The sequence below is a fragment of the Dipodomys merriami genome, unplaced genomic scaffold (assembly GCF_024711535.1).
Source record: "Dipodomys merriami isolate MVZ:Mamm:240054 unplaced genomic scaffold, mDipMer1.0.p SCAF_10, whole genome shotgun sequence".
NCBI lineage: Eukaryota > Metazoa > Chordata > Mammalia > Rodentia > Heteromyidae > Dipodomys > Dipodomys merriami.
In genome coordinates, this window is record NW_027202271.1 from 21,064,326 (window position 1) to 21,088,749 (window position 24,424).

The 24,424-nt window shown below is 42.5% G+C and overlaps 1 protein-coding gene across 2 annotated transcripts; it reads right to left on the reverse strand.

The window, feature by feature from the left end:
• Positions 1-2,474: 2,474 nt before the first annotated feature.
• Prim1 (DNA primase subunit 1) lies at positions 2,475-22,872 on the reverse strand. Of its 2 annotated transcripts, none has more exons than XM_069986920.1 (13): positions 22,704-22,872; positions 21,759-21,916; positions 18,424-18,530; positions 18,280-18,353; positions 15,674-15,810; positions 14,015-14,073; positions 12,312-12,424; positions 11,195-11,268; positions 10,791-10,920; positions 8,706-8,775; positions 7,441-7,532; positions 5,717-5,815; positions 2,475-2,719 (listed from the first exon to the last, which is right to left on the reverse strand). In XM_069986920.1, the coding sequence occupies exons 1-13, from the start codon at positions 22,804-22,806 to the stop codon at positions 2,700-2,702; spliced, it is 1,236 nt and encodes a 411-aa protein (XP_069843021.1). In that variant the 5' UTR covers positions 22,807-22,872; the 3' UTR covers positions 2,475-2,699. The 2 variants fall into 2 exon arrangements, with proteins under 2 accessions (XP_069843021.1, XP_069843012.1); XM_069986911.1 differs by having other exon boundaries at positions 11,195-11,271.
• Between the last annotated feature and the right edge of the window lie 1,552 nt (positions 22,873-24,424).

Below are 24,424 nucleotides of genomic sequence, written 5' to 3' on the forward strand. Positions count from 1 at the left end.
CTCCGCCCGCAGTGGCCGCGGCGGTTTAGTATCCACGTCCCTGCTACTAATTCAGGAAGACATTAATAAGTAAATGCAGCTGGTGTGGTGGTGCACACCTGTATTTCCAGCTCTCAGGAGGCTGGGGTAAGAGGATCACCAGCTTTGTGCCACATTGGGAGACCATGTATGTCTAAAAAAAAACAATAATAAAAAAATTGTCAGTGGCTCATGCCTGTAATTCTGAGGATCGCGGTTCGAAGCCAGTCGCAGCAGAAAAGTCCCTGTGAGACTTATCTCCAGTTAACCACTCCAAAACCAGAAGTGGTGGTGTGGCTCGAGTTGAGCGCTAGTCTTGAGCACAGAGAGGCTGGGGGCAGCTCCCAAGCCCTGAGCTTCAAGCCCCACAACCAACAACAAAAGCAAATATCACAGATTGTATTCACATCATTAGAAAGTAGAAGCCCCAATTGTATTTTTGGACTATAGGGTAATGTAGTTATTTTGCTGTTAACTCTCCACTCCGGGGATGGGGGAGCACATAAGCACACATACAATTTTTTTTTTTTTTTGCCTATTTTGGAGAATTCTTACTCTAAAATCTTTAGGAGTCCAGGACCCTAAAAGTTGAGGGAACCATACTTCATATAGGATTCTTGAAAAGCAGAATATAAAACCAATTCTTCATTAATGAAAAGGCTACTGACTCCCATACCACAAGCAGCAGCATTGGGCTTAATGGTTTGAAGAAGTTCTCACAGAAAGCATTGAAAAGTCCCAGTTCAACAAACAAAAACTAGAAAGCTTGTATTTTTTTTTCTTTTTGTCAGTCGTGGGGCTTGAACAGCCTGGGTGCTGCCCCCCTCAGCTCTTCAGTTCAAGGTTAGCTCTGTACCAGTTCAGCCATAGTGCCACTTCCGGTTTTCTGATGGTTTATTGGAGATGAGTTTCATGGACTTTCTTGCCTGGGCTGGCTTTGAATCATGATCCTCAGATCTCAGCCTCCTGAATAGCTAGGATTACAGGTGTGAGCCACTGGCTCTTGGCTGAAAGCTTGTATTTTCTTTTACTTTGTTTCTACCCTTCATCAATGAGTTGGCAAATTAGGAAAGAGAAGTCAATAGTTTGTTTCTGTTCTCTTCAGGAAGCAAACATTAACTTCCTTTGTTTTCTTTTTTTGATCCAACAGGCATTGCAACTTAGTACCTGACACTTTCAATTCATTGGTTGGCAGACTACCACCTAAGCCACCAACTGTTAACATTGATTTTTTTTTTTTTTTTTGCCAGTCCTGGGGCTTGAACTCAGACCTGGATGCTACCCTTGAGGCTTCTTCTGCTCAAGGGTAGTGATCTACCACTTGAGCCACAGAGCCACTTCTGGCTTTTTCTGAGTAGTTTATTGGATAAGTCTCATGGACTTTCCTGCCCCTGCTGGCTTAGAAGCGTGATCCTAAAATCTCAGCTCCTGAGTAGCTAGGATTACAGGTGTGAGCTACTGGCACCTGGTAAACATTGACTTTTTAATGAGCATAGTATGTTCTGTAATTAATTTTATGGGTTAGTATTCCAGCTTTTATTCAAGGACTTCCATATTAAAGATTAATAGCAACTAGACATTTATAAAACTATAGGAAGCGTAAACTGTCTCCCTTTGAAAGGGTATTAGTCTTACTCTCTGAGCTCTTTTTTTTTTTTTTTTTTTGTCGGTCGTGGGGCTTGAACTCTGGGCCTGGGCGCTGTCCCTCAGCTCTTCAGCTCAAGGCGAGCACTCTACCACTTGAGCTACAGCGCCACTTCCTCTCTGAGCTCTTGAGATGAATAAATCTTTCATAATTTTGTACTTGAGAGATTTTTTTCCTGGGCACTGTCCCTGAACTTCTTTTGCTCAAGGCTAGCACTCTTTAACACTTGAGCCACAGAGCCACTTCCAGCTTTTTTTGTTTATATGGTACTGAGGAATCAAACTCAGGGCCTCATGCATGAGAGGCAAGCACTCTACCACTGAACCACCTTCTCATCCTGTCTCAAGTGTTTTAACAAATACAATAGGTTTTCTTTCTATTTTTTTGCTGCCAGTCCTGGGGTTTGAACTCAGGTTCCTGGGCACTGTCCCTGAACTTCTTTTGCTCAAGGTTAGCACTCTAACACTTGAACCACTGCTACTTCTGGATTTTTCTGTTTATGTAGTACTGAGGAATTGAACCCAGGGCTTCATGAATACTAGGTAAGCACTCTAATAAGCCACATTCCCAGCCCTACAATAGCTTTTATAGTGGTGAAACTGGTTAGTTTTCCTAATCTGCTACTTTATGAAGGCTAATCTAATTGCTCTAAGGGTAAAAAGATCTATCTACAACTGAAGTAGTTGTGAGCTAAAATAGAAGTTTTGGACATATTACTTCTCACTTACCTTGGCAACTGGTAGAACTGAATATTTACCCCAGAAGTCTTAGAATTATCTTTGTATAATACTAATTTTACAAAATCACCAGCAACTTGCTTATTCTTTATTTTTACTCTTTTAGGAACTTTATCACCCTCTAGTATTCTGAAAAAAAAATATCCTGTGAGCACAAATTATTTCTCAAGAAAAGAGAATTCTACTTTAAGCCTTTAAGACCCATAGATGGCTCTGACACATTTATTAAATGGCTCCTGAAATATCTGATCCTTGGTTGAAGGTAGATGATGTCCACATTAATCTGAGGGGAGTTGTCTTCAGAAATCTCTTTGTAAATCTAAAAAAGAATAGGTTTTGTCACACAGCAATAAAGGGAAAGAACATACATTTATTTTTTCCACATTCTGACTGGCCTAAGGCATCCATGAAGTTCACATCACACATAAAGATTTGCTTTCCTACAGGGAATCAGTGGGTTAGGCTGGTAATACTAGCTACTCAGAGGGCTGAGATCTAAGGATCAAAGCTAGCCTGGTCAGACAATCTGAGACTATTCCAATTAACCAGTAAAAGCTGGAAGTGGAGGTGTGGTTCAAATGGTAGAATACAAGCCTTGGAGGAAAAAAAGCTAAACAACAGCACTAGGCCCTGTCATGAGTTAAAGCCTAGTATTAATACAAAAACACAACAAGCCAGGTGCCATGGGTGGCTTACACCTGTAATCCTAGCTACTCAGAAGGCTGAGATCTGAGGATCTTGGTTCAAAGCCAGCCTGGGCAGGAAAGTCTGTGAGACTCTCATCTCCAATAAAGCATTCAGAAAACCTGAAGTGGCTCAAGTGGTAGAGAACTAGACTTGAGCTGAAGAGCTGAGGGACAGTGTTCAGGCCCACAGTTCAAGCCCCATGAATGACAAAAAAAAAAAAAAAAAAAAAAAGGCTGGGTGATGGTGGCACATGTATGTAATCCTAGCTACTCAGGAGGCTGAGATCTGAGGATCTAATTTCAAAGCCAGCCAGGGCAGGAAAGTCCACAAGACTATTATTTCCAATAAACCACTCAGAAAACGGAAGTGGAGTGGTGGCTCCACTTATTGTTGCTGGAAGTGGTTAGAGTGGTAGAGTGTTTGCCTTGCATGCATGAGGCCATGGGTTCGATTCCTCAGCACCCAGGGACAGAGCCCAAGCCCAGAGTTCAGGCCCCACGACTGGACCAAAAAACAAAAAACAAAACAAAACAAAAAAGCTCAGGGACAGTGCCCAAGCCCTGAGTTCCAGTCCCAGACTGGCAAAAAACAAAAACTAACAAAAAACCCAAAAACCCTAGGCCTTGCACATTCTAACTAGGTAATTATTCTACTACTAAGCTACAAACCCAGGCATCTCAGGATTGATTGATTGATTGATTGATTTTGGTCATGGGGCTTGAACTCTGGGCTTGGGCGCTGTCCCTGTGCTCTTCAGCTCAAGGTGAGCGCTGTACTGCTTGAGCCACAGCACCACTTCCGGTTTTCTAGTAGTTTTATTGGAGATGAGTCTCACGGACTCTCTTGCCCGGGCTGGCTTTGAACTGCGATCCTCAGATCTCAGCCTCCTGAGTAGCTAGGATTACAGGCGTGAGCCACTGGCGCGTGGCTTCAGGATTTACTCTTTTTTTTTTTTTTGGGGTCCAGTCGTGGGGCCTCAACTCTGGGCCTGGGCGCTGTCCCTTAGCTCTTCAGCTCAAGGCTAGCGCTCTACCACTTGAGCCACAGCGCCACTTCCGGCTTTTTTTTTTTGCTTATGTGGTGCAGAGGAATCGAACCCAGGGCCTCATGCATGCAAGGCAAGCGCTCTACCACTGAGCCACCTTCCCAGCCCCCAGGATTTATTCTTGAAGCAACAATAAGAGCAAAGGCAAGACAGAAAGCAACACTTTAGTCTAGAAGTCATTTATCTAGTACAACCAATTATCAAGCTTGTACAACCAATCTGGGTGTAAAGAAATTTAAATTAAAGAAATTTAAATAAGAAGCAGGCCAAGGTGTAGACTTTGTTTGGGCTCATTGTACTAGGAATAGGGAAGGTTGTTAGATTTTGAGGAAGACAGTGATATGATTTGTACTTTCTAAAAAAGGTAAATCTGAGGTGATAATGGGATAGAAGAAAGCCATGAGAGGCCAGTTGGATTATTGCCATAGAGACAATAGCATTAGAAATCTCGAATACTGGAAATCTCCAATTCTGGAAGCATCCTCGAGGCTTGGTAATTATTTCCAAGTAGAGAGGTGAAAGATGGCAGTTTCAAGGAAAGTATCAAGTGTCAAATGTAGTAGAGAACTGGTACGATCCTAGAGGATATATAACCAGGAGAAGGTACACAGAGGTAGCAGTGTCAGTGAAGTTTTCTGACTCAGAGAGACTTCACAATGTGGACCCAAAAGGAGAAAAACCAAGATGAACATTATTCAAGAAATTGGATTTTCTGGAATTATGGCAGTATTAGAGAAATATAAACTCCTTTCCCACTTGATTTTTGAATTCAATGTGTATTGCTTTATGTGGTGCCTAAGATGTTTTACTCATAATACATTCAAATATGTGCTTATGAAATAAACAACGATGACTGAACTTGAAACGGCTCCTTGAAGCTGCCTGCATTAAGTCTTCTGTATTCCCATTCTATAGTAGCTCAGCTGTAGCATGGGCTTTAGAACAAGTGAAAATAAGTTTTTTGTTTCTTGTTTTTTGTTTGGTTGTGGGACTTGAACTCTGGGCCTAGGCCCTGTCCCAACAGCTTTTCAGATCAAGGTTAGCGTACTACTACTTACGCCACACTGCCACTTACAGTTTTCTGGTGGTTAATTGGAGATGGGTCCCATGGAGGGACTGGGAAGATGGCTCAGTGGTAGAGTGCTTGCCTTGCATGCATGAGGCCCTGGGTTTGATTTTTCAGCACCATATAAGCAGAAAAAACTGGAAGTGGTGCTGTGGATCAAGTGGCAGGGCCCTAACCTTGAGCTGAAGAGCTGAGGGACACGCCCAGGCCCAGACTGACAAGACAAGACAAAACAAAACAAAACAAAACAAAACAAAAGTCTCATGGATTTTATTGCCTGGGTTGGCTTTGAACCATGATCCTCAGATCTCAGCCTCCTGAGTAGCTAGGACTACAGGCATGAGCCATTGGCGCCTGGCTGCTGGCTACTTTTAACAGCAGATTTAAGAAGATCCAGCTAAATATACTCTTAACTGACTTATATAACTGTAATTCCTCTGTACTTTATAATAATAATAATAAAATAATAATAATAATAATAAAAGATCCAACTAGGGAAAGGGAGAGAGTAGTCTTACCACTCTTCTTGAGAAGTTCTCCTTTCCGTGATTTATCCAGGTTTTCAAGAAATTGTTCAAATACTTTGACATAGGGTGCTAGACTGGTCTTCTTATAATCTGAATTATGAAGCAGGTAAACTGTAATTAGCATGTTAGCAGCAAGGATAATAAGAAAACATAATTTAAAGTGTAGGGGCTGGGAAGGTGGCTCAGTGGTAGAGCGCTTGCCTTGCATGCCTGAGGCCCTGGGTTCGATTCCTCAGCACCACATAAGCAAAAAGAAAAAAAGCTGGAAGTGGCGCTATGGCTCAAGCTGTAGAGCGCTAGCCTTGAGCTGAAGAGCTGAGGGACAGTGCTCAGGCCCAGAGTTCAGGCCCCATGACCAGACCCCCAAAAAATAAAATAAAATAATTTAAATATTATTTATAAGCACAAGTAATTATTTAAATATTCACTGACTACATGTTATATATTAAGTCCTATGCTGAATTTTAAAAAAGTATAAGTCAGCTGGGTGCCGGTGGCTCACGCCTGTAATCCTAGCTTCTCAGGAGACTGAGATATGAGGATCACGGTTCAAAGCCAGCCTGGGCAGGCAGGAAAGTCCGTGAGACTCTTATCTCCAATAAAACCACTAGAAAACCAGAAGTGGCGCTGTGGCTTTAAGTGGTCGCCTTGAGCTGAACTGCTGAGGGACAGTGTCCAAGCCCAGAGTTCAAGCCCCACGACAAAAAAAAAAAAAAAAAAAAAAGTGTAAGTCAAAAAAATATACATATATATTTATTTTTAAGTGAGTCCTGGGGCTTGAACTCTGGGCTTGTGCACTGTCCCTAAGTTCTTCAGCTCAAGGCTAGCATTCTACCACTTGAGCCACAGCATCACTTAAGGTTTTCTAGTGGTTTCTTGGAGGTAAGAATTTCAAGGACTTTCCTGCCCAGGCTGGCTTTGAACCTCAATTCTCAGATCTCAGACTCTTGAGTAGCTAGGATTACAGGTGTGAACCGCCTGTGCCCAGCAGTCAAAATATTTTATCTTAAGTTAACTGGAAGTCTGGTTTCCACACTACTGGCTTACGCCTGTCATCTTAGCTAATCACAAAAAGCAGAAGTAGAACTGTGGTTCAAGTGGTAGAGCACTAGCCATGAGCAAAAAAAGCTCAGAGACAGCATCCAGGCTCTGAGTTCAAGCCCCAGGACTAGTTCAGGCGCGCGCGCACACACACACACACACAGATTTAAATAATTATCAATGTCAACTGACAATTTAATATTCCAGTATAGATCCAGTGTTTAGAAGTTGCTTACTAAATGTATGTTGAAACATTTGATTCAGTAAAATCACTTGGGGAATTGATGAACAACAAGCACTCTTATAGCTTTACGTATTACAGAATAGCTTTCACAATAAACATTCACCATTCTGTTCTGATTCTAAGGAGAATTGATTACTGGAATGCAGATAGATATTTATACGAAAAGCTTGAATCGGTGCCAGTGTCTCACGCCTGTAATTCTATCTACTCAGGAGGCTGAGATCTGAGGATCTCGATTCAAAGACAGCCTGGGCAGGAAAGTCCATGAGACTTACCTCCAATTAACCACCAAAAAACTGTAAGTGATTCAAGTAATACAGTACCAGCCTTGAGTGAAAAAGCTAAGGGGCAGTATCCAGGCCCTGGGTTCAAGCCCCAGTAGTGGCTCAAAAAAAAAGGGTAAGTTTCAATATGTAATATGTTTACTTACTTCTGGTTCTATGTTTGGTATCAGACTCAGTTTCACCTTCTCCTTTTTCCTTTTCATTAGTGGAAATGACATCCAATTCATGGCAGATAGTGCTAAACGTAACAAAACAAGAGAAATTTAAAGGTAGTGCCTGCTACATTTGAATCCCATTGTGTTGTGGAAAATATTATGTGGTTAGGCTGTAGCCCTGGGTTAGTGTACTTGCTTAGCATGTACAAGGAAGGCCATGGGCCCCACCCCAGGCCAATTAACAAAACAAAATGAAAAAAAGTGGTGGATTAAATTTGTCTAGTCTGAAAATTATGGCATCTTAGTAAATTAAATTAATTAGGCAGGGTGCTGGTGGCTTGTGCCTGTAATCCTAGCTTCTAAGGAGGCTGAGATCTGAGGATCACAGTTCAAAGCCAGCCCAGGCAGAAAGTCTGTGAGACTCTTATCTCCAATTAACCACCAGACAACAGGAAGTGGTGCTGTGGCTCAAGTGGCAGAGCACTAGTCTTGAGCTGAAGAGCTGAGGACCGAGAGTTCAGGCCCCACAACTGACAAAAAAAAAAAAAAAAAAAGTTGTAGAGTTTTTTCAAGAATATCGCTAAAGCCTAGACAAATATGTAACAAAGATTTTTTTTTGGTGCAGTGCTAGGGATGGAACCTGGTCCTTGTAGTTACAGAAATGCTATACTACTGTTACATCCTTAGCCTAAAACTTTTGGTATGTCTAAGTTGGCATTTCTCAGGTTTATAATCATCATCATCATCTTGTTGTTGTTATTATTTTGGGTGCTGAGCATTGAGTCCAGAGTTTTATCCTGAGCTACACCCTAGATCTTCCCAGACTACTTATAATTTTTTTTTTTTTTTTTGTCGGCCATGGGGCTTGAACTCTGGGCTTGGGTGCTGTCCCTGTACTCTTCAGCTCAAGGCGAGTGCCACAGTGCCACTTCCAGGTTTCTAGTGGTTTATTGGAGATAAGAGCCTCATGGACTCTGCCCGGGCTGGCTTGGAACCACGATCCTCAGATCTCAGCTTCCTGGGTAGCTAGGATTACAGGCGTGAGACACCAGCACTCGGCAATCTTTTTATATTAGGGCATCATCAACTTATCTTACAATAAAGTATTTTCATAACCAAATATACTATTCCGGTATAGCTAGCTCTCTAAGAAGGGACCTAATATAAGTCTCCTTTGTTGGGGGGGGGGGGATAAGTCTCCTTTGAATTCAAAACAATATTCACAAATAAGGACTGATCAATGATTGAGAACATACCTTATAGTTGGAACAGTAAATGGATCAAACTGATCTACGTTCTGTAAATCAATAGGCACAGAAATGCGACCTGTAAGAACCAGAGGTTATAAATTGATGGTTATAGAGTACAAAACACTTATTTTTGGTTAATTTTGATTTTAATTTTAGAGTGCTGGGGTGGGGGGCAGGCACTAGTAGCTCATGCCTGTAATCCTAGCTATTCAAGAGACTGAGATCTGAGGATAGTTTGAAGCTAGCCCAGAAAGGAAAGTCTATGAAACACTTATCTCCAATAAACTACCAAAAAAGCGGAAGTGGGGCTGTGGCTCAAGTGGTAGAGTGATAGCCTTGAGCTGAAGAGCTTAGGGACAGCGCCCAGGCCAGAGTTCAAATCCCACAACCATAAATAAATAATGTAAAAAGAGCTTTTGTTGCCTAGTAATGTCATAGTTTTCAGTATACAGAAATGCTGTAATGTTTGCTCAATGGCAAAACAAACTAATGACATCTTTCTCAGAAAGTATCCTGTTGTTAAATGAAACACCACCCTTGATAACATCACCTTACTTTTTTTTTGGTCCGGTCGTGGGGCCTGAACTCTGGGCCTGGGCGCTGTCCCTCAGCTCTTCAGCTCAAGGCGAGTGCTCTACCATTTGAGCCACAGCGCCACATCCGGCTTTTTTCTTTTTGCATATGTGGTGTTGAGGAATCAAACCCAGGCCTCAGAGGCATGCAAGGCAAGCGCTCTACCACTGAGCCATCTTCCTAGCCCAACATCACCTTACTTTTTATAGTACATCTGGGATGCCACATTAAGTCATCATGTCTAGGGGCTAGGGATGGAACTCAGTGGTATAATACTTGCATGTGTGAGGTCCTTGGTTCACTTCTCAGAACTGGGCAGAAGCGAGGGGCGGGGGGTAGGGATTTATTTCAAAAATGACTAAAGAGGGCTGGGAAGGTGGCTCAGTGGTAGAGTGCTTGCCTTGCATGCCTGAGGCCCTGGGTTCGATTCCTCAGCACCACATAAGCAAAAAGAAAAAAGCCGGAAGTGGAGCTGTGGCTCAAGTGGTAGAGCGCTAGCCTTGAGCTGAAGAGCTGAGGGACAGCGCCCAGGCCCAGAGTTCAGGCCCCACGACCGGACCCCAAAAAAAATAAAAAAAAAAAAAAAAAAAAAATGACTAAAGAATATGAGGTAACACCTAAAATAAGGGAACTGGAAATTGTTACTTGAAGAGTAAAAAGACTTATAGCTACAAGATTTGAAAGGAAAAGGACAGCTAGGTGTTGGTGGCTCATGCCTATAATCCTACCTACTCAGGAGGCTGAGATGTGAAGATCACAGTTCTAAGCCAGGCTTAGACCAAAAAGCCAAAAGTGGAGCTGTGGCTCAGTGGGAGAGCAGCACCAGCCTTGAGTGAAAAAGCTAAGAGACAGTGCTTAGGCATTGAGTGCAGGCCCTAGTTCTAGCAGGAAAAAAAAAAAAAAAAAAGAAACGACAAAAAAATTCTGAGGGATGCATAGTGAAGAAGCCCAGAACTTGTGTACTTTGGGAACTGAATTCTGTGCAGTGACACAATTGGTTTTATGCCGTCAGATAAGGCACTTTAACCTTTCCAATTCTTGTTTTCTCATCTGTGCAATGACAGTGGTCGTGTAGCTTTTAAGATCCTTTCTAACTCCAACGGAAACACTTCAAGATAGCAGAAAGGCCTCTGGTAAGGTGGGTGCTGGTGGCTCATGCCTGTAATCCTAGCTGCTTAGGAGGCTAAGATCTGAAGATCATAGTTTGAAGACAACCTGGGCAGGAAAGTCCATGAGACTCTTGTCTTCAATTAACTACCAGGAAACCGTATGTGGCAGTGTGGCTCAAAGTTGTAGAGCATTGCCTTGAGAGGAAAAGCTCAGGCATGGCCTGAGTTCAGGCCCTGAGCTCAAGCCCCACAACTGACCAAAAAAAAGAAAAACTCTGGTAGCTACTTGAGATTGCAAAAATAATTTAGGTATGAGCTGACAGCAATTCTTCCACATTTAACATCACAGACAAAGGCATTTACATCTAATGACATGCTTGTTAAAACAGTTTTTATTTTTACAGTGTACCTGTTTTAGGATGAACACTAAAAGGACTCTTCAGTAAATGATTGATTCCTTTGCTAACATTGATATCCAGCCGTGGAAAACAATATTGGAGCATAATCTCCCAATCCAGCCAGAGTCCACAATTGCTACCCTGAAAGCAGATTCAAGGCCAGCATGAGGATCAGTAGGAATTTTTGAGTTATTTCTTTAAAGACAGTTAAAAAAACAAAAAGATTCTTGCCCATGTAATTGTAACCCCTCTGTACAGTATTTTCACAATTAAAAAAAAAAAAAGAAAAAAAAGGAAAAACACAAAAAGATCTTATTCCATTTTTAACTGACCAAAATATCAGAGCCTAATTAAAGAACTGCATAATTGTATTTATAAATATAATTTCAATAGAACATATCTGAGATGTACTGACTATTTTCTTTAACTGCTCCCAGCGCTGAAGTGAACTGTGAGACTTCTGGAACTCTCTTTGAAGTTCATCATGAATTGGTGACTTGTTAAGGAACACTCATTCAGGCGTATCAAAGAACAACTGTTTTTAGTATGCATTACCACAAGGATATCTAAACTTTATACATATATAGGAAGTTACTATTCATATCTTCTGAAATATAATGTAAATAATTAAATCCTTAAAAAATTCCCTTATAAAAATAGCAGTTACATGAAAGAATGCTAAAGTAATTAGAAGGTATCACCTGAAAGCTTTCCCTTGTCTGCATGTATTTTAAACTAAGTGATTCACGCTTATTTATTTAGTTTCAGGGTTTGGACTTAGGGCCTTGTACCCTTTAGGGCTTTCTCACTCTACCATCTTTAGGGTTGGTACTCTACCACTGAAGCCATGCCTCCAGCCAGGTTTTTTCTGGTTACCTGGAGATCAACTTCTTTTTTTTTTTTTTGAGCACTAGCTCAAGACTAGTGCTCTACCACTTGAGCCAAAGCGCCACTTCCAGCTTTTTCTACTTATGTGGTGCTGAGGAATCGAACCTAGGGCCTCATCCATGCAAGTTAAGCACTCTACCACTGAGCTTCCTTCCCAGTCCCTGGAGATGAACTTTTGATGACTTTTGTGCCTGGGCTAGCTTTGAAGCTAGATTTTCAAGCTTTCAACCTCCTGAGTAGCTAGGATTATAGGTGTGAGCCACCCCATTTCTCATTAGAGTTTAGACTAGAAATATAAAAATGTAAAAACACAGGAGATTTTTGTGCAAAAAAAGATTAACTTTATATATAATATATATGCAAGCAAACATACTTAAAATGCTACTGATACAACTAGCTAACAGAAATGTTCTCAGGAGGGCTGGGAAGGTAGTTCAGTGGTAGAGTGCTTAACTTGCATACATGAGGCCCTGGGTTTGATTCCTCAGTACCACATAAACAGGAAAGGCCGGAAGTGGTACTGTGATTCAAGTAGTAGAGTGCTAGCCTTGAGCTGAAGAGCTCAGGGACAGTGCCCAGGCCTAAAGTTCAAGCCCGATGACCAACAACAACAACAAAAAAGAAATGTTCTCAGGAAAGGATATATTTTTCAGGAACAAGGGCTAAAACTTTATCCCAGCTTTCTTTGTTTTCAAGAATATTTTGATCCACCAAGGCATATTCTTCAAAATATTTTTTAATTATATTTATAGATTTTCTGTAGGAAGAATAATAACAAAGGTCCCAATACTATTAGCAACCCTTATTACATAGATGCTAATGCCACTGGGTGGGGGGGGGTATTGCTTATTTTTCCTGAATTTCTAGAACTAGGTAAAGTTTATAGAATTTAAAATATTACTGGAAGAAAACCAGCACGGAACCTGGCACACAAGTATTCAAAAAATGTTTTTCATTTTTTTGCTCAAGGAACGTTTACTTCTTAAACTTTATAACCTAAAAGACTAGTAGCATCACACACACAAAAAACAAAGGTAGAAAGCAACCAGCACAGGATAATATATCAATATTACAATAGGAGATACACTTCTACAGTTTCTACTCTGAAAAATGAGTTTTAAAATCTCTTCAAGTAGCCGGGCGCTGGTGGCTCATGCCTGTAATCTAGCTACTCAGAAGGCTGTGATCTGAGCATCACAGTTCAAAGCCAGCCCGGGCAGGAAAGTCCATGCAACTCTTATGTCCAGTAAACCACCAGAAAACTGGAAGTGATGCTGTGGCACAAGTGGTAGAGTGCTAGCCTTGAGCTGAAGAGCTGAGGGACAGTGCTTAGGCCCAGAGTTCAAGCCCTATGACGGACAAAAATAAAATAAAAAATAAAAAATAAAAAAAATCTTCAAGTGAGCCAGGCATTTGGGAGGCTGAGGGAATAAGAGTTTGAAACCAGCTACCCAGAAAGGGCTACCAGAAAGTTCCAGGTCAACTCAAGCTACAGAGAGATACTGTTTTAACAAACCAAAAAGCAAAAAGCAAATACAAACAACTCAAAAAATTAAGTTTGCAATCTGCAAATGTATCTCACACCTATTGTTTCATCTTTCCTACAACTCTGATAGGTATTAAGCACATACTGTTCTCTATATCATGCAGGTGGGGAAGAAGGACCCCTAACATTTTATCAAGTCCATAGTAAGTGACAGAATAGGGATTTTTCCTCCCAACATAATGAATACACTTTCCATCATTCTAGTAGTTAATTCAATGTAAAAATCATGGGCTTGCGAGTTGGGCAGTCAAGGATATGAGTTACATTGTATGTTAAATTACTTGTGTGAAGCCAAAGAAATGATATAGCCTTTCTAAACTCATTTTCCTCATTTGCAAATGGAAATACTATCATGTCTCTCACAAGTTGTAAAGACCAATGGAAATAATTATAGAACCTATCAAGAACATAAAATAAGGCTTTCAACTACCTGTAGCTATTGTTATAAAATGCTACCTGTTAAAAACTGACAGAAAGGGGGCTGGGAAGGTGGCTCAGTGGTATAGCGCTTGCCTTGCATGCATGAGGCCCTGGGTTCGATTCCTCAGCATCGCATAGCAAAAAGAAAAAAGCCGGAAGTGGTACTGTGGCTCAAGTGGTAGAGCGCTAGCCTTGAGCTGAAGAGCTGAGGGACAGCACTCAGGCCCAGAGTTCAGGCCCCACGACCGACCCCCCCCCAAAAAAAAAAACCACCACCACCACCACCACCAACAACAACAACAAAAACTGACAGAAATTCTAAAAGTAATGTGAGCAGATCAGGTACAATGTAAACTTGTGTCTGAGTCTTTTCCAACAGACCTGACAAAAGGGTGAATTTTTTCAGTTAGATGAACTTTCTTTTTAACATCTTGTCCTCCCTGAAAAACATCACAAAAGGAACTTTATGAATATTACATAAGTAAAATAATTAAAATAATTTTAATGTGTCCTATTATTCTATTTAAAAGTTTATAAATTCAAAGACACTGTCTAAATTCTGTCAGAGTAAAGCAGTATAGATGCTATTTTATATCATCTCACTACTGTAACTTTCTGGGTTAATTTTACTTGATACAATTAAACTAGAAAAGTAAATTAGGGGGCTGGGAAGGTGGCTCAGTGGTAGAGCACTTGCCTTGCATGCTCAAGGCCCTGGGTTCGATTCCTCAGCACCACATAAGAAAAAAGCCGGAAGTGGCACTGTAGCTCAAGTGGTAGAGTGCTAGCCTTGAGCTGAAGAGCTGAGGGACAGTGCCCAGGCCCAGAGTTCAAGCCCCACAACCGGACCCAAAAAAAAAAAAAAAAAAAAAAAAAGAAAAGTAAATTAACCTTCCTTTTGTCACAATTAAACTAGAAATGTAAATTAACCTTCCTTTTGTCACAAAGGATACTTAACAGTAAAATAAAAAACCATTTTTTTGGTGCCAGTACTGGGCCTGAGTTCTATCCCTTAGCTTTTTCCCTAGTGCTCTACCACCTGAGCCACAGCTTCCCTCACTTCTACCTTTTTGGTAGTTAGCTGAAGATAGGAGTCTCACAGACTTTCCTGACTAGGCTAGCTTTGAACTGTGATCCTCAGATTTCAGTCTCCTGAGTAGCTAGAATTACACACATAGCACCTAGTTAAAATACTTTTTTTTTTCATTCCCTCCCTCCCCCTGATTTGGGGCCTTAACTCTGGGCCTGGGTGCTGTCCCTCAGCTCTTTAGCTCAAGACTAGCACTCTACCACTTGAGCCATAGTGCCACTTCCAGTTTTGTTGGTTTATTGGAGATAAGAGTCTCAAGGGGGCGGGAAGGTGAGTTAGCAGCAGAGTGCTTGTCTCCCATGCATGAGGCCCTGGGTTTGAGTCCTCAGCACCACATAAGCAGAAAAAGCTGGAACTGGCACTGTGGCTCAAGTGGTAGAACGCCAGAGCTGAAGGACAGTGCCCAGGTCCAGAGTTCAGGCCCCACAACCAACCAACCAACCAACCAACCCCCCCCCCAAAAAAAAGTTTCAAGGACTTTCCTGCCCAGGCTAGCTTTGAAGTCAGAGCTCAGCTTCCTGAATAGCTTGGATTACAGGCATAAGCCTGTAAAAATTAGGTTACTAGCTGGGCGATGGTGGCTCACGCATGTAACCCTAGCTACTCAGGAGGCTGAAATCTGAGGATCGTGGTTCAAAGCCAGCCCAGGCAGGAAAGTCCGTGAAACTCTTATTTCCAATAAGCCACTAGAAAACTGGAAGTGGTGCTGTGGCTCAAGCAGTAGAGCGCTTGCCCTGAGCTGAAGAGCACAGAGACGCGCCCAAGCCCATGACCAACAAAAAAAAATAAATAAATAAAAAAATTAGGTTACTATGATTTTAAATGATTGGTAAGACCATCAACTCTACAATGAAAATGTGTAAGTACAGTTTAATTTTCTGTGTTACTAAACATATAGGCTTGGTATCATCTAATAAACGAAGAAATGTAAATTATAATGAAGACCTTACCTTTACCACACTCAAATACTCAACTATCCCAGAACGTACTGCAGAGGATAATTTCCTAACTGATTCATCACACACCCAACAATGAACACCTCTCCTTCCAGAATATACCCAAAGACGATGCTTAAATCCAAAGTCCTCTGAAGAGGGAAGAAATAATAGGTTTTAGGGCAAATCTGTATACTTCTAGTTCTTACTTACTGTTAATTTCATATTTTACCTATTTCCACATATGTACACTTATTATATATTGTGCCCCCATGTTCTTCTCTTTATAACTTTACCTACTTTGGTCTCTGTCAAGTATTTACATCCATAACTCTATACCTGAACAATTGCTATTTATCTTAAAAAAGAAAACCCTGAGAATATTGTGGTAATGTTCATGGTATTTATAATAGTGCCTGAAATACAATAACCCTGTATGTAAGAGTTAGATATCAGCATAACTCTTTTAGAAAGCCTTAAAAAAATTAACAAAAATGCTGAAACATTGTTTCACTAGGTAGTCTAGATTGGCCTCAAACTCTAGATCCTCTCGCCCCTGAGGGCTGGGATTACAAGTGTGTTGTCACCATGTCCAGATGAGGATTTTTTTGTTGTTGTTGTTTCTTTCTTTCTTTTGTGTTGGTACTGAGGCTAGAACTCAGAGCCTGGGTGCTGTCCCTTAGCTTTTTTACTCAAGGCTGGTGTTCTACCATTTGAACCACAGCTTGACTTCTGGCTTTTTGCTAGTTAATTGATAAGAATCTCATGGATTTTCCTGCTCAGACTGCCTTTGATGCTGAGATGCTCAGATCTCAACCTCTTGAGTACCTGGGTGGGATTACACTCAGGAGCCACCAGTGCCTGGCTCTGATGAGTTGTTTTTTTTTTTTTTTTTTTGTCGGTCGTGGGGCTTGAACTCTGGGCCTGGGCGCTGTCCCTCAGCTCTTCAGCTCAAGGCGAGCGCTCTACCACTTGAGCTACAGCGCCACTTCCGGTTTTCTGGTGGTTTATTGGAGATAGGAGTCTCACGGTCTCTCCTGCCCGGGCTGGCTTTGAACCGTGATCCTCAGATCTCAGCCTCCTGAGTAGCTAGGATTACAGGCGTGAGCCACCAGTGCCCGGCTTGTTTTTTTGTTTTTTAAATCTGATCTTTGCATATTCTTGTATGTACTCTTGCTATTTAAGACATTCTTAGAGGCTGGGAAGGTGGCTCAGTGGTAGAGCGCTTGCCTTGCATACATGAGGCCCTGGGTTCGATTTCTCAGCACCACAAAAGAAAAAAGAAAAAAGAAAAAAGCTGGAAGTGGCGCTGTGGCTCAAGTGGTAGAGCGCTAGCCTTGAGCTGAAGAGCTGAGGGACAGTGCCCAGGCCCAGAGTTCAGGCCCCATGACCGGACCCAGCCCCCCCCCCCAAAAAAAAAGACATTCTTAGATGTCTTCTTAGATTATGTAACCCATTTGAGGAACAACTGGTAGCTTTTATGTTTTCCTCATTGAGAACAGTACTTAACACAGTTTCTCAATAGAAGACTGAACTGGAAAAAGCACATAAGTTTGTTCAACAGTTTCTCAATAGAAGACTGAACTGGAAAAAGCACATAAGTTTGTTCAACAGTCGTATTAAAGTTTCCACTATAACTTTTCTTTTATTTTCCCTTTATGTTTTAAGGAAATATTAGGAATTTTTGAGATTTGATTATAAAATACAGAGATTACTGGGCACCAGTGACTCATGTCCCTAATCACGATATGATTCAAAGCCAGCCCTGGGCAGAAATTTCCATAAGTTTTTTTTTTTTTGATGGTCCTGGGGTTTGAACTCTGGGCCTCGGGGGCTGTCCCTCAGCTCTTCAGCTCAAGGCTAGTACTCTACCATTTGAGCCACAGTACCACTTCCAGTTTTCTGGTGGTTAATTGGAGATAAGAGTCTCAGACTTTCCTGCCTCGGCTGGCTTTGAACTGTAATCATCATATCTCAGCCTCCTGAGTAGCTAGGATTATAGGCGTGAGCCATTGGCGCCTAGCTCCAAGAGCTTTTTTTTTTTTCCCAGGGCTGAAGACCCAACCCAGGATGTTGCGCCCGCCGGGCAGGCGCCTTTCCGCTGGGCTAAACCTCCAGCCCCTCCAAGAGCTTTTTATCTCCCATTCACCCTCAAAAAACTGGAAGTAGCTGGGGCAGGGCTGGCTCATGCCTGTAATCCTAGCTACTCATGAGGCTGAGATCTGAGGATCCTGGTTCAAAACCAGCCCAGGCAGGAAAGTCCATGAGACTCTTATCTCCAATTAACCACCAGAAAACCAAAAGTGGAGCTATGACTCCAGTAGTAGAGCGCTAGCCTTGAACTGAAGAGTGCAGTGGCAGCACCCAGGCCCAGAGTTCAAGACCCACAACCAACAAAAAACAAAAGCAAAAACAACCTGGAAGTAGAGCTGTGGCTCAAATGGTAGAGTACCAACCTTGAGCAAAAAACTAAGGGACAGCACTCAGGCCCTGATTTCAAACTCTAATACAATAATAATAGTGATAATAATAATAATAGTAATAAAAATAAAATACAGATACTAATATTCAAAGGAAAACAGATTTCCATTTCACCCCGCTCTGGGACTGCTGATACTTGCCCTTCAAGGCTCGGTCGATGATGCGTATGGCCATTGTCATGAGGGTCCAGCACTTAGAACATATATCTGCAGAACTGAGCAGAGTTATCATTACTAACTGTTGGGGATGTCACCCACCCTAGCAGTGTGGTACGTGGTACTTACCTACAGCATCTCCTAACATCATCATAGTCTGTCATGTCAATGTCAAACACCAGTTCTTTTTCTTGAGCTTGGAAGGCTCCCAGCTTTACTGTATTGTGTTGATTAGGCTACAGATACAAAATATTGATCAATGTAAGACTGTCATGCTGTTTGCTTATTTTCTATGCACATGGAAAAGGTGGCCAAGAAGAAATGAAGAAACTATATAATTTCAGGTCCATGTCAATTAAGGAGTTCATTACTATGTTTTCTTTTTCTTTTTTTGAGTCCGGTCATGGAGGTGGGGCCTGAACTCTGGGCCTGTGTACTATCCCTCAGCTCTTCAGCTCAAGGCTAGCGCTCTACCACTTGAGCCACAGCGCCACTTCCAGTATTTTTTCTTTTTGCTTATATGGTGCTGAGGAATTAAACCCAGGGCCTCAGGCATGCAAGGCAAGCGCTCTACCACTGTGCCACCTTCCCAGCCCAGGAGTTCATTACTCTGGATCCCACAAATTCAGAATTAGGTTTGACAAATGTATATCCACTAAATATTGGTTGATGGGAAAAATAAAGCTATTTTAGGCTTCTGATAGGAAACTATACACATAGCTGAAGACTGATCTGGCTTGGCCATGTTACTAGGGAATATGAAGTCAGTTTCTCTAGATTCTTGATATAATGAAAATTCCACTAGCACAGAAATCTTTGCCTTGGTCACTAATTTATACCTAGAACAGGATCTGGCAAAGAGCTAATTGCTTTTAAAATAGACTTTGAAGCCAGGTGCCAGTGGCTCATGTCTATAACCCTAGCTTCTTAAGAAGCTACAATCCGAGGATTGCTGTTCAAAACCAGCCCAGGCAGGAAAGTCTGTGGGACTCTTACCTCCAAATAACCTGTAAAAAATCAGAATGGGGCTGGTTCAAGCCCAGTACTAGCACACGTTAAATAAATAAATATATAAATAAAACTGACTTTGAAGCCAGGCGCCGGTGGCTCACGCCTATAATCCTAGCTACTCAGGAGGCTGAGATCTGAGGATTGTGGTTCAAAGCCAGCTCGAGCAGGAAAGTTCGTGAGACTCTTATCTCCAATAAACTGCTAGAAAACCGGAAGTGGTGCTGTGGCTCAAGCGGTAGAGCACTCGCCTTGAGCTGAAGAGCACAAGGACAGCGCCCAGGCCCAGAGTTTAAGCCCTACCACCGACAAAAACAAAAACAAAAACAAACAACAAAAAAACTGACTTTGAGGGCTGGGAAGGTGGCTCAGTGGTAGAGCGCTTGCCTTGCATTCATGAGGCCCTTGGTTCGATTCCTCAGCGCCATATAAGCAGAAATAGCCGGAAGTAGCGCTATGGCTCAAGTGGTAGAGCGCTAGCCTTGAGCTGAAGAGCTAAGGGACAGGGCCCTGGTCCAGAGTTCAAGCCCCACAACCGGCAAAAACAAACAAACAAACAAACAAACAATAAAATATAGTAGAATGTAGTAGAAAAGAAAATTTTAGGAAATGTACCAGAAAGTAGAGCAAAAAGAAAGATAGGAAGTATAATTAGAAGATCAGTCCAAAAGGTCTAACTTTCGGATGTATGCTTTTCTTCTTTTTGGAGGCACTACACAGGGTCTCACTATGTAGCCCAGACAAAATTAGTATGTAGCTCAGGCTGGCTTTGAACTCACGACCCTCTTGCCTCAGCCTCCTCAGTATTGGGATTAAGGTGTTCACCACCATGTAAACATGACTTTAGGACTTTTAAAGAGACCAGAGAAAACAGATAACAAAAATTATGTTAAACAGGGGCTGGGAATGTGGCTTAGTGGTAGAATGCTTGCCTAGCATCCATGAAGCCCTGGGTTCAATTCTTCAGTACCACATAAACAGAAAAAGCTGGAAGTAATGCTGTGACTCAAGTGGTAGAATGCTAGATTTGAGCAAAAGAAGCTCAGGGACAGTGCCCAGGCCCTGAGTTCAAGACCCAGGACTAGCAATAAAAATATATAATGTCCTTAATTTCCTCTGCTCACCCCAAAAAGAGTTTCCTCAGCATTGAAGAAAACAAGTTCGTTATTGCAAGGGCCCATCAAAAATCTAGCATAAGGCTGGGAAGGTGGCTCAGTGGTATAGTGCTTGCCTGGAATGCATGAAGCCCTAGGTTTGATTCCTCAGCACCACATAACCAGAAAAAGCTGGAAGTGTTGCTGTGGCTCAAGTGGTAGAACTCTAGCCTTGAGCTGAAAAGCTGAGGGACAGAACCCAGGCCGAGTTGAGGCCCCATGACTGACAAAAAAAAAAAAAAAAAACTAACACAATAACTTAGTCACTGGCAACTCATGCCTTTAATCCTAGCTCCTCAGGATTCTGAGACCTGAGTGAGGATTGTGGTTTGAAGTCAGATAGGACAGAAAAATCTATGAGACACCATCTCCAATTATACCAAAAAAGTTGAACTGGAAGAAATAGCTCAAGTGGCAGAGTGAAAAAGTTAAGGAATGGTGCCTAGGCCCTGAGTTCAAGTTCTAAGTTCACTACATATATATGTAGTATCAAAGGGATTTCCTAATAAAACCAGTATAAAAGTGCAAAAGACAGAAACCAAGAATAACTGTAAACGCTGGGAGAGAATACAGTTCTATATTTCTCAAGCTATGTTGACTTCTTGTTTTTTTGTTTTGTTTTTTTTGGGTCCAGTCGTGGGGCCTGAACTCTGGGCCTGGGCGCTGTCCCTCAGCTCTTCAGCTCAAGGCTAGCACTCTATCACTTGAGCCAAAGCGCCACTTCCAGCTTTTTTCTTTTTGCTTATGTGGTGCTGAGGAATCGAACCCAGGGCCTCAGGCATGCAAGGCAAGCGCTCTACCACTGAGCCACCTTCCCAGCCCTCTTTTTTGTTTTTGTTGGTCATGGGGCTTGAACTCTGGGCCTGGGTGCTGTCCTTCAGCTCTTCAGTTCAAGGTTAGCATTCTACCACTTGAGCCACAGTGCCACTTCCAGTTTCTGAGTGGTTTATTGGAGATAAAAGTCTCACAGACTTTCCTGTCTGGGCTGGCTTTGAATGTGATCCTCAGATCTCAGCCTCCTGAGTAGCTAGGATTACAGGCATGAGCCATCAGCACCTGGCTATGTTGACTTTCTTATTTGTCCTTATTTATCCAGATATTCAATTTTTTTGTCCTGTTGAGAATGCAACCAACTACTAACTCACTTCCCAATGACTTCTAGTCAAGGACATATAGTGTTAAAAACAAAAACAAAAAAGTGATTCACTTGAAAAAAGTTAAGTGTGGACTTCAATTAAAACTGAAGCTTTAAAACCCATCTTGGCTAATAAAACAACAAAATCCATTAAAAAAAATTCTTACTCTGTGGGAATATACAGCGCCTATATCAATCTTGTATGGATTCATTTTCTGCATCTCCTTCTCCAGTTCATTCTGGTTGTTGAAGGACTGGTAGCGGACGTAAATATCATCTTTCAGTGTGAATGAAAACTCACGGTGTTGAAAGTAATTCTTTACCACTGGAAAATAAATGGACATTTTAGTTTATTTGAAAGTTCCTTCGATTTAGGAAGACTTAAAAAAAAAAAATCGGTCGTGGGGCTTGAACTCTGGGCTTGGGCGCTGTCCCTCAGCTCTACAGCTCAAGGCGAACACTCTACCACTTGAGCCACAGGGCCACTTTCGGTTTTCTGGTGGTTTATTGGAGATAAGAGTCTCAAAGACTTTCCTGCCTGGGCTGGATTTGAACCGTGATCCTTAGATCTCAGCCTCCTGAATAGATGGGATTACAGGCGTGAGTCACCGGCCCCTGGCTAGGAAGACATTTTTAAAGATCCTTTGCATCCAACACCGTTCTCCTGGAGAAAATAGATAGGTCTCAGTCCCTGACTTGAAAGGCGCTTACCATTCCACCCTGGCTAGGGAAAAAAGAGAAAAGGAGGACAAAGGGATGCAGTACTTTAAATATGCAATGTCACCAGCCTTTCCTCGGTGGGTACTAAGAGACGCTGCTATAAGAAATAAGAAATGTCTCCTGTCGGGAGGGTTTTTGGGACCCCGGGGCAGATCCCGCCTCTGAAGGTGGCCAAGTAGTCCCCTTGTGGCTAGCCACAGGCGGGTCGTTAGGTCACTCTCTGCCCTTCTGCACCTCAGAGGTTATGGGATGGGATGAAGACAGCGCAGGAGAAGCATCAGGCATACAAGACTGGCGCCCAGGAGAGCTTCACATAGTCATCTGAGGACCCTAGGCCCGGAGCCCTCCACACTCCCGCCCCCACTCCCCATCCCAGGTGCAGCCTCCATTACCTCCGCCATAGTTGAGCCAGCGATAGTACTGGGCGTAGGGAAAGAGCCTTCGGTAATAAAGCTTGAGTAGCTCCGGCAGCTCTGCAGGATCAAACGACTCCATGGACAACAGAACTTGACCCCAAACTGGAGTAATCCAAGAATTGGCGGGAACCCCGCCACACAAGACCGCCACTGCGCAGGCGCACTGAGGCTAGGGCGCTCCGGCTGCAAGGGCCGCAGGGAATTGTAGTTCTTTTCGCCTACAGCAGGTGCCGGTCTCCACCCACCTTCCTTCTCGGATGCTGGAAACCTATACATTCCAGGAAGAACGTCTTCTCTGGGATGGACAGATCTGTAGTATACTGACGTACACTAACTACTAAAATAAAATAGATGTCATACGCAAGCCTTAGGAATGTTTTAAAGAGCTTTAGGAAGATCGTGATTCATAGAGTTACTAGATCAAATATTGGGAATAAATGAAGAATTGAGAAAAGGAAAGCTAGCCGGGCGCTGGTGGCTCATGCCTGTAATCCTAGCTACTCAGGAGGCTGAGATCTGAGGATCGCGGTTCAAAGCCAGCCCGGGCAGAAAAGTCCATGAGACTCTTATCTCCAATAAAACCCTCCAGAAAACCGGAAGTGGCTGTGTGGCTCAAGTGGTAAAGAGTGTCAGTCTTGAGCTGAAGAGGTGAGGGACAGTGCCCAGGTCCAGTAGTTCAAGACCCATGGCCGACAAAAGAAAAAGAAAAGAAAAGCTATTTTATTCAAAATTTGATATGGCTAAAGAGTCAGGCACTGCCACTTGAACATGTTAGAAACTCGAAGGAAGGCAGAGAGTGTATAAAAAGTTGTGCTCTGCTAGAAGGCTGTTGGCCTTGAGGGCTCTCTAGGCTAGGAGTGTGTGTGTGTGTGTGTGTGTGTGTGTGAATTATTTTTCTTTGATTGGACCAAAATTGGAAGTAAGGACAGGATTAGGAAAACTGTTAATTAGTTCAGGGCCCATTACTATGGTCAATATTGTTTTTTCTCTACATCATGCCTAGAGAGCAGTCTGACTTTTTTTTTTTTTTTTTTTTTTTTTGGTCAGTCATGGGGCTTGAACTCTGGGTCTGGGCGCTGTTCCTCAGCTCTTCCACTCAAGGTGAGCTTTCTATCACTTGAGCCACCGTGTCACTTCTGGTTTTCTGGTGGTTAATTGGAGATGAGTCTCACTGGACTTTCTGCCTGGGCTGGCTTTGAACCACGATCCTCAGATCTCAGCCTCCTGAGTAGCTAGGATTACAGGCATGAGCCACCAGCGCCCTCCTAGCAGTCTGACTTTCTACAGGTTTGGCTTATGGCAGACTAGCTTCTTGGGCTGTTTATTATAGGCAAGGAAGTTGATCTTCTTGAGTTGTCATCACAGTGCATATGTGTGTGTGTGTGTGTGTGTGTGTGTGTGTGTGTGTGTGTGATACATGTATTTAACTTTTTTGAGCTAGGGTTTCACTATGTAGTCCATGCTGGCATTGAACTCAATAGCCTCCTGCCTTAACCTCCCAACTTCTGGGTTTATGGGTTATGTATCACCATGTCTTTTTTTTTTTTTTTTTGAACCCAGGGCCTGGGCACTATCCCTGAACTTTTTCGCTCAGCTCTACCATGTTGAGCCACAGTTCCACCTCCTGTTTCCTGGTGGTTAATTGGAGATGAGTCTCACTGGACTTTCTTGCCCAGGCTGGCTTTGAACCATAACCC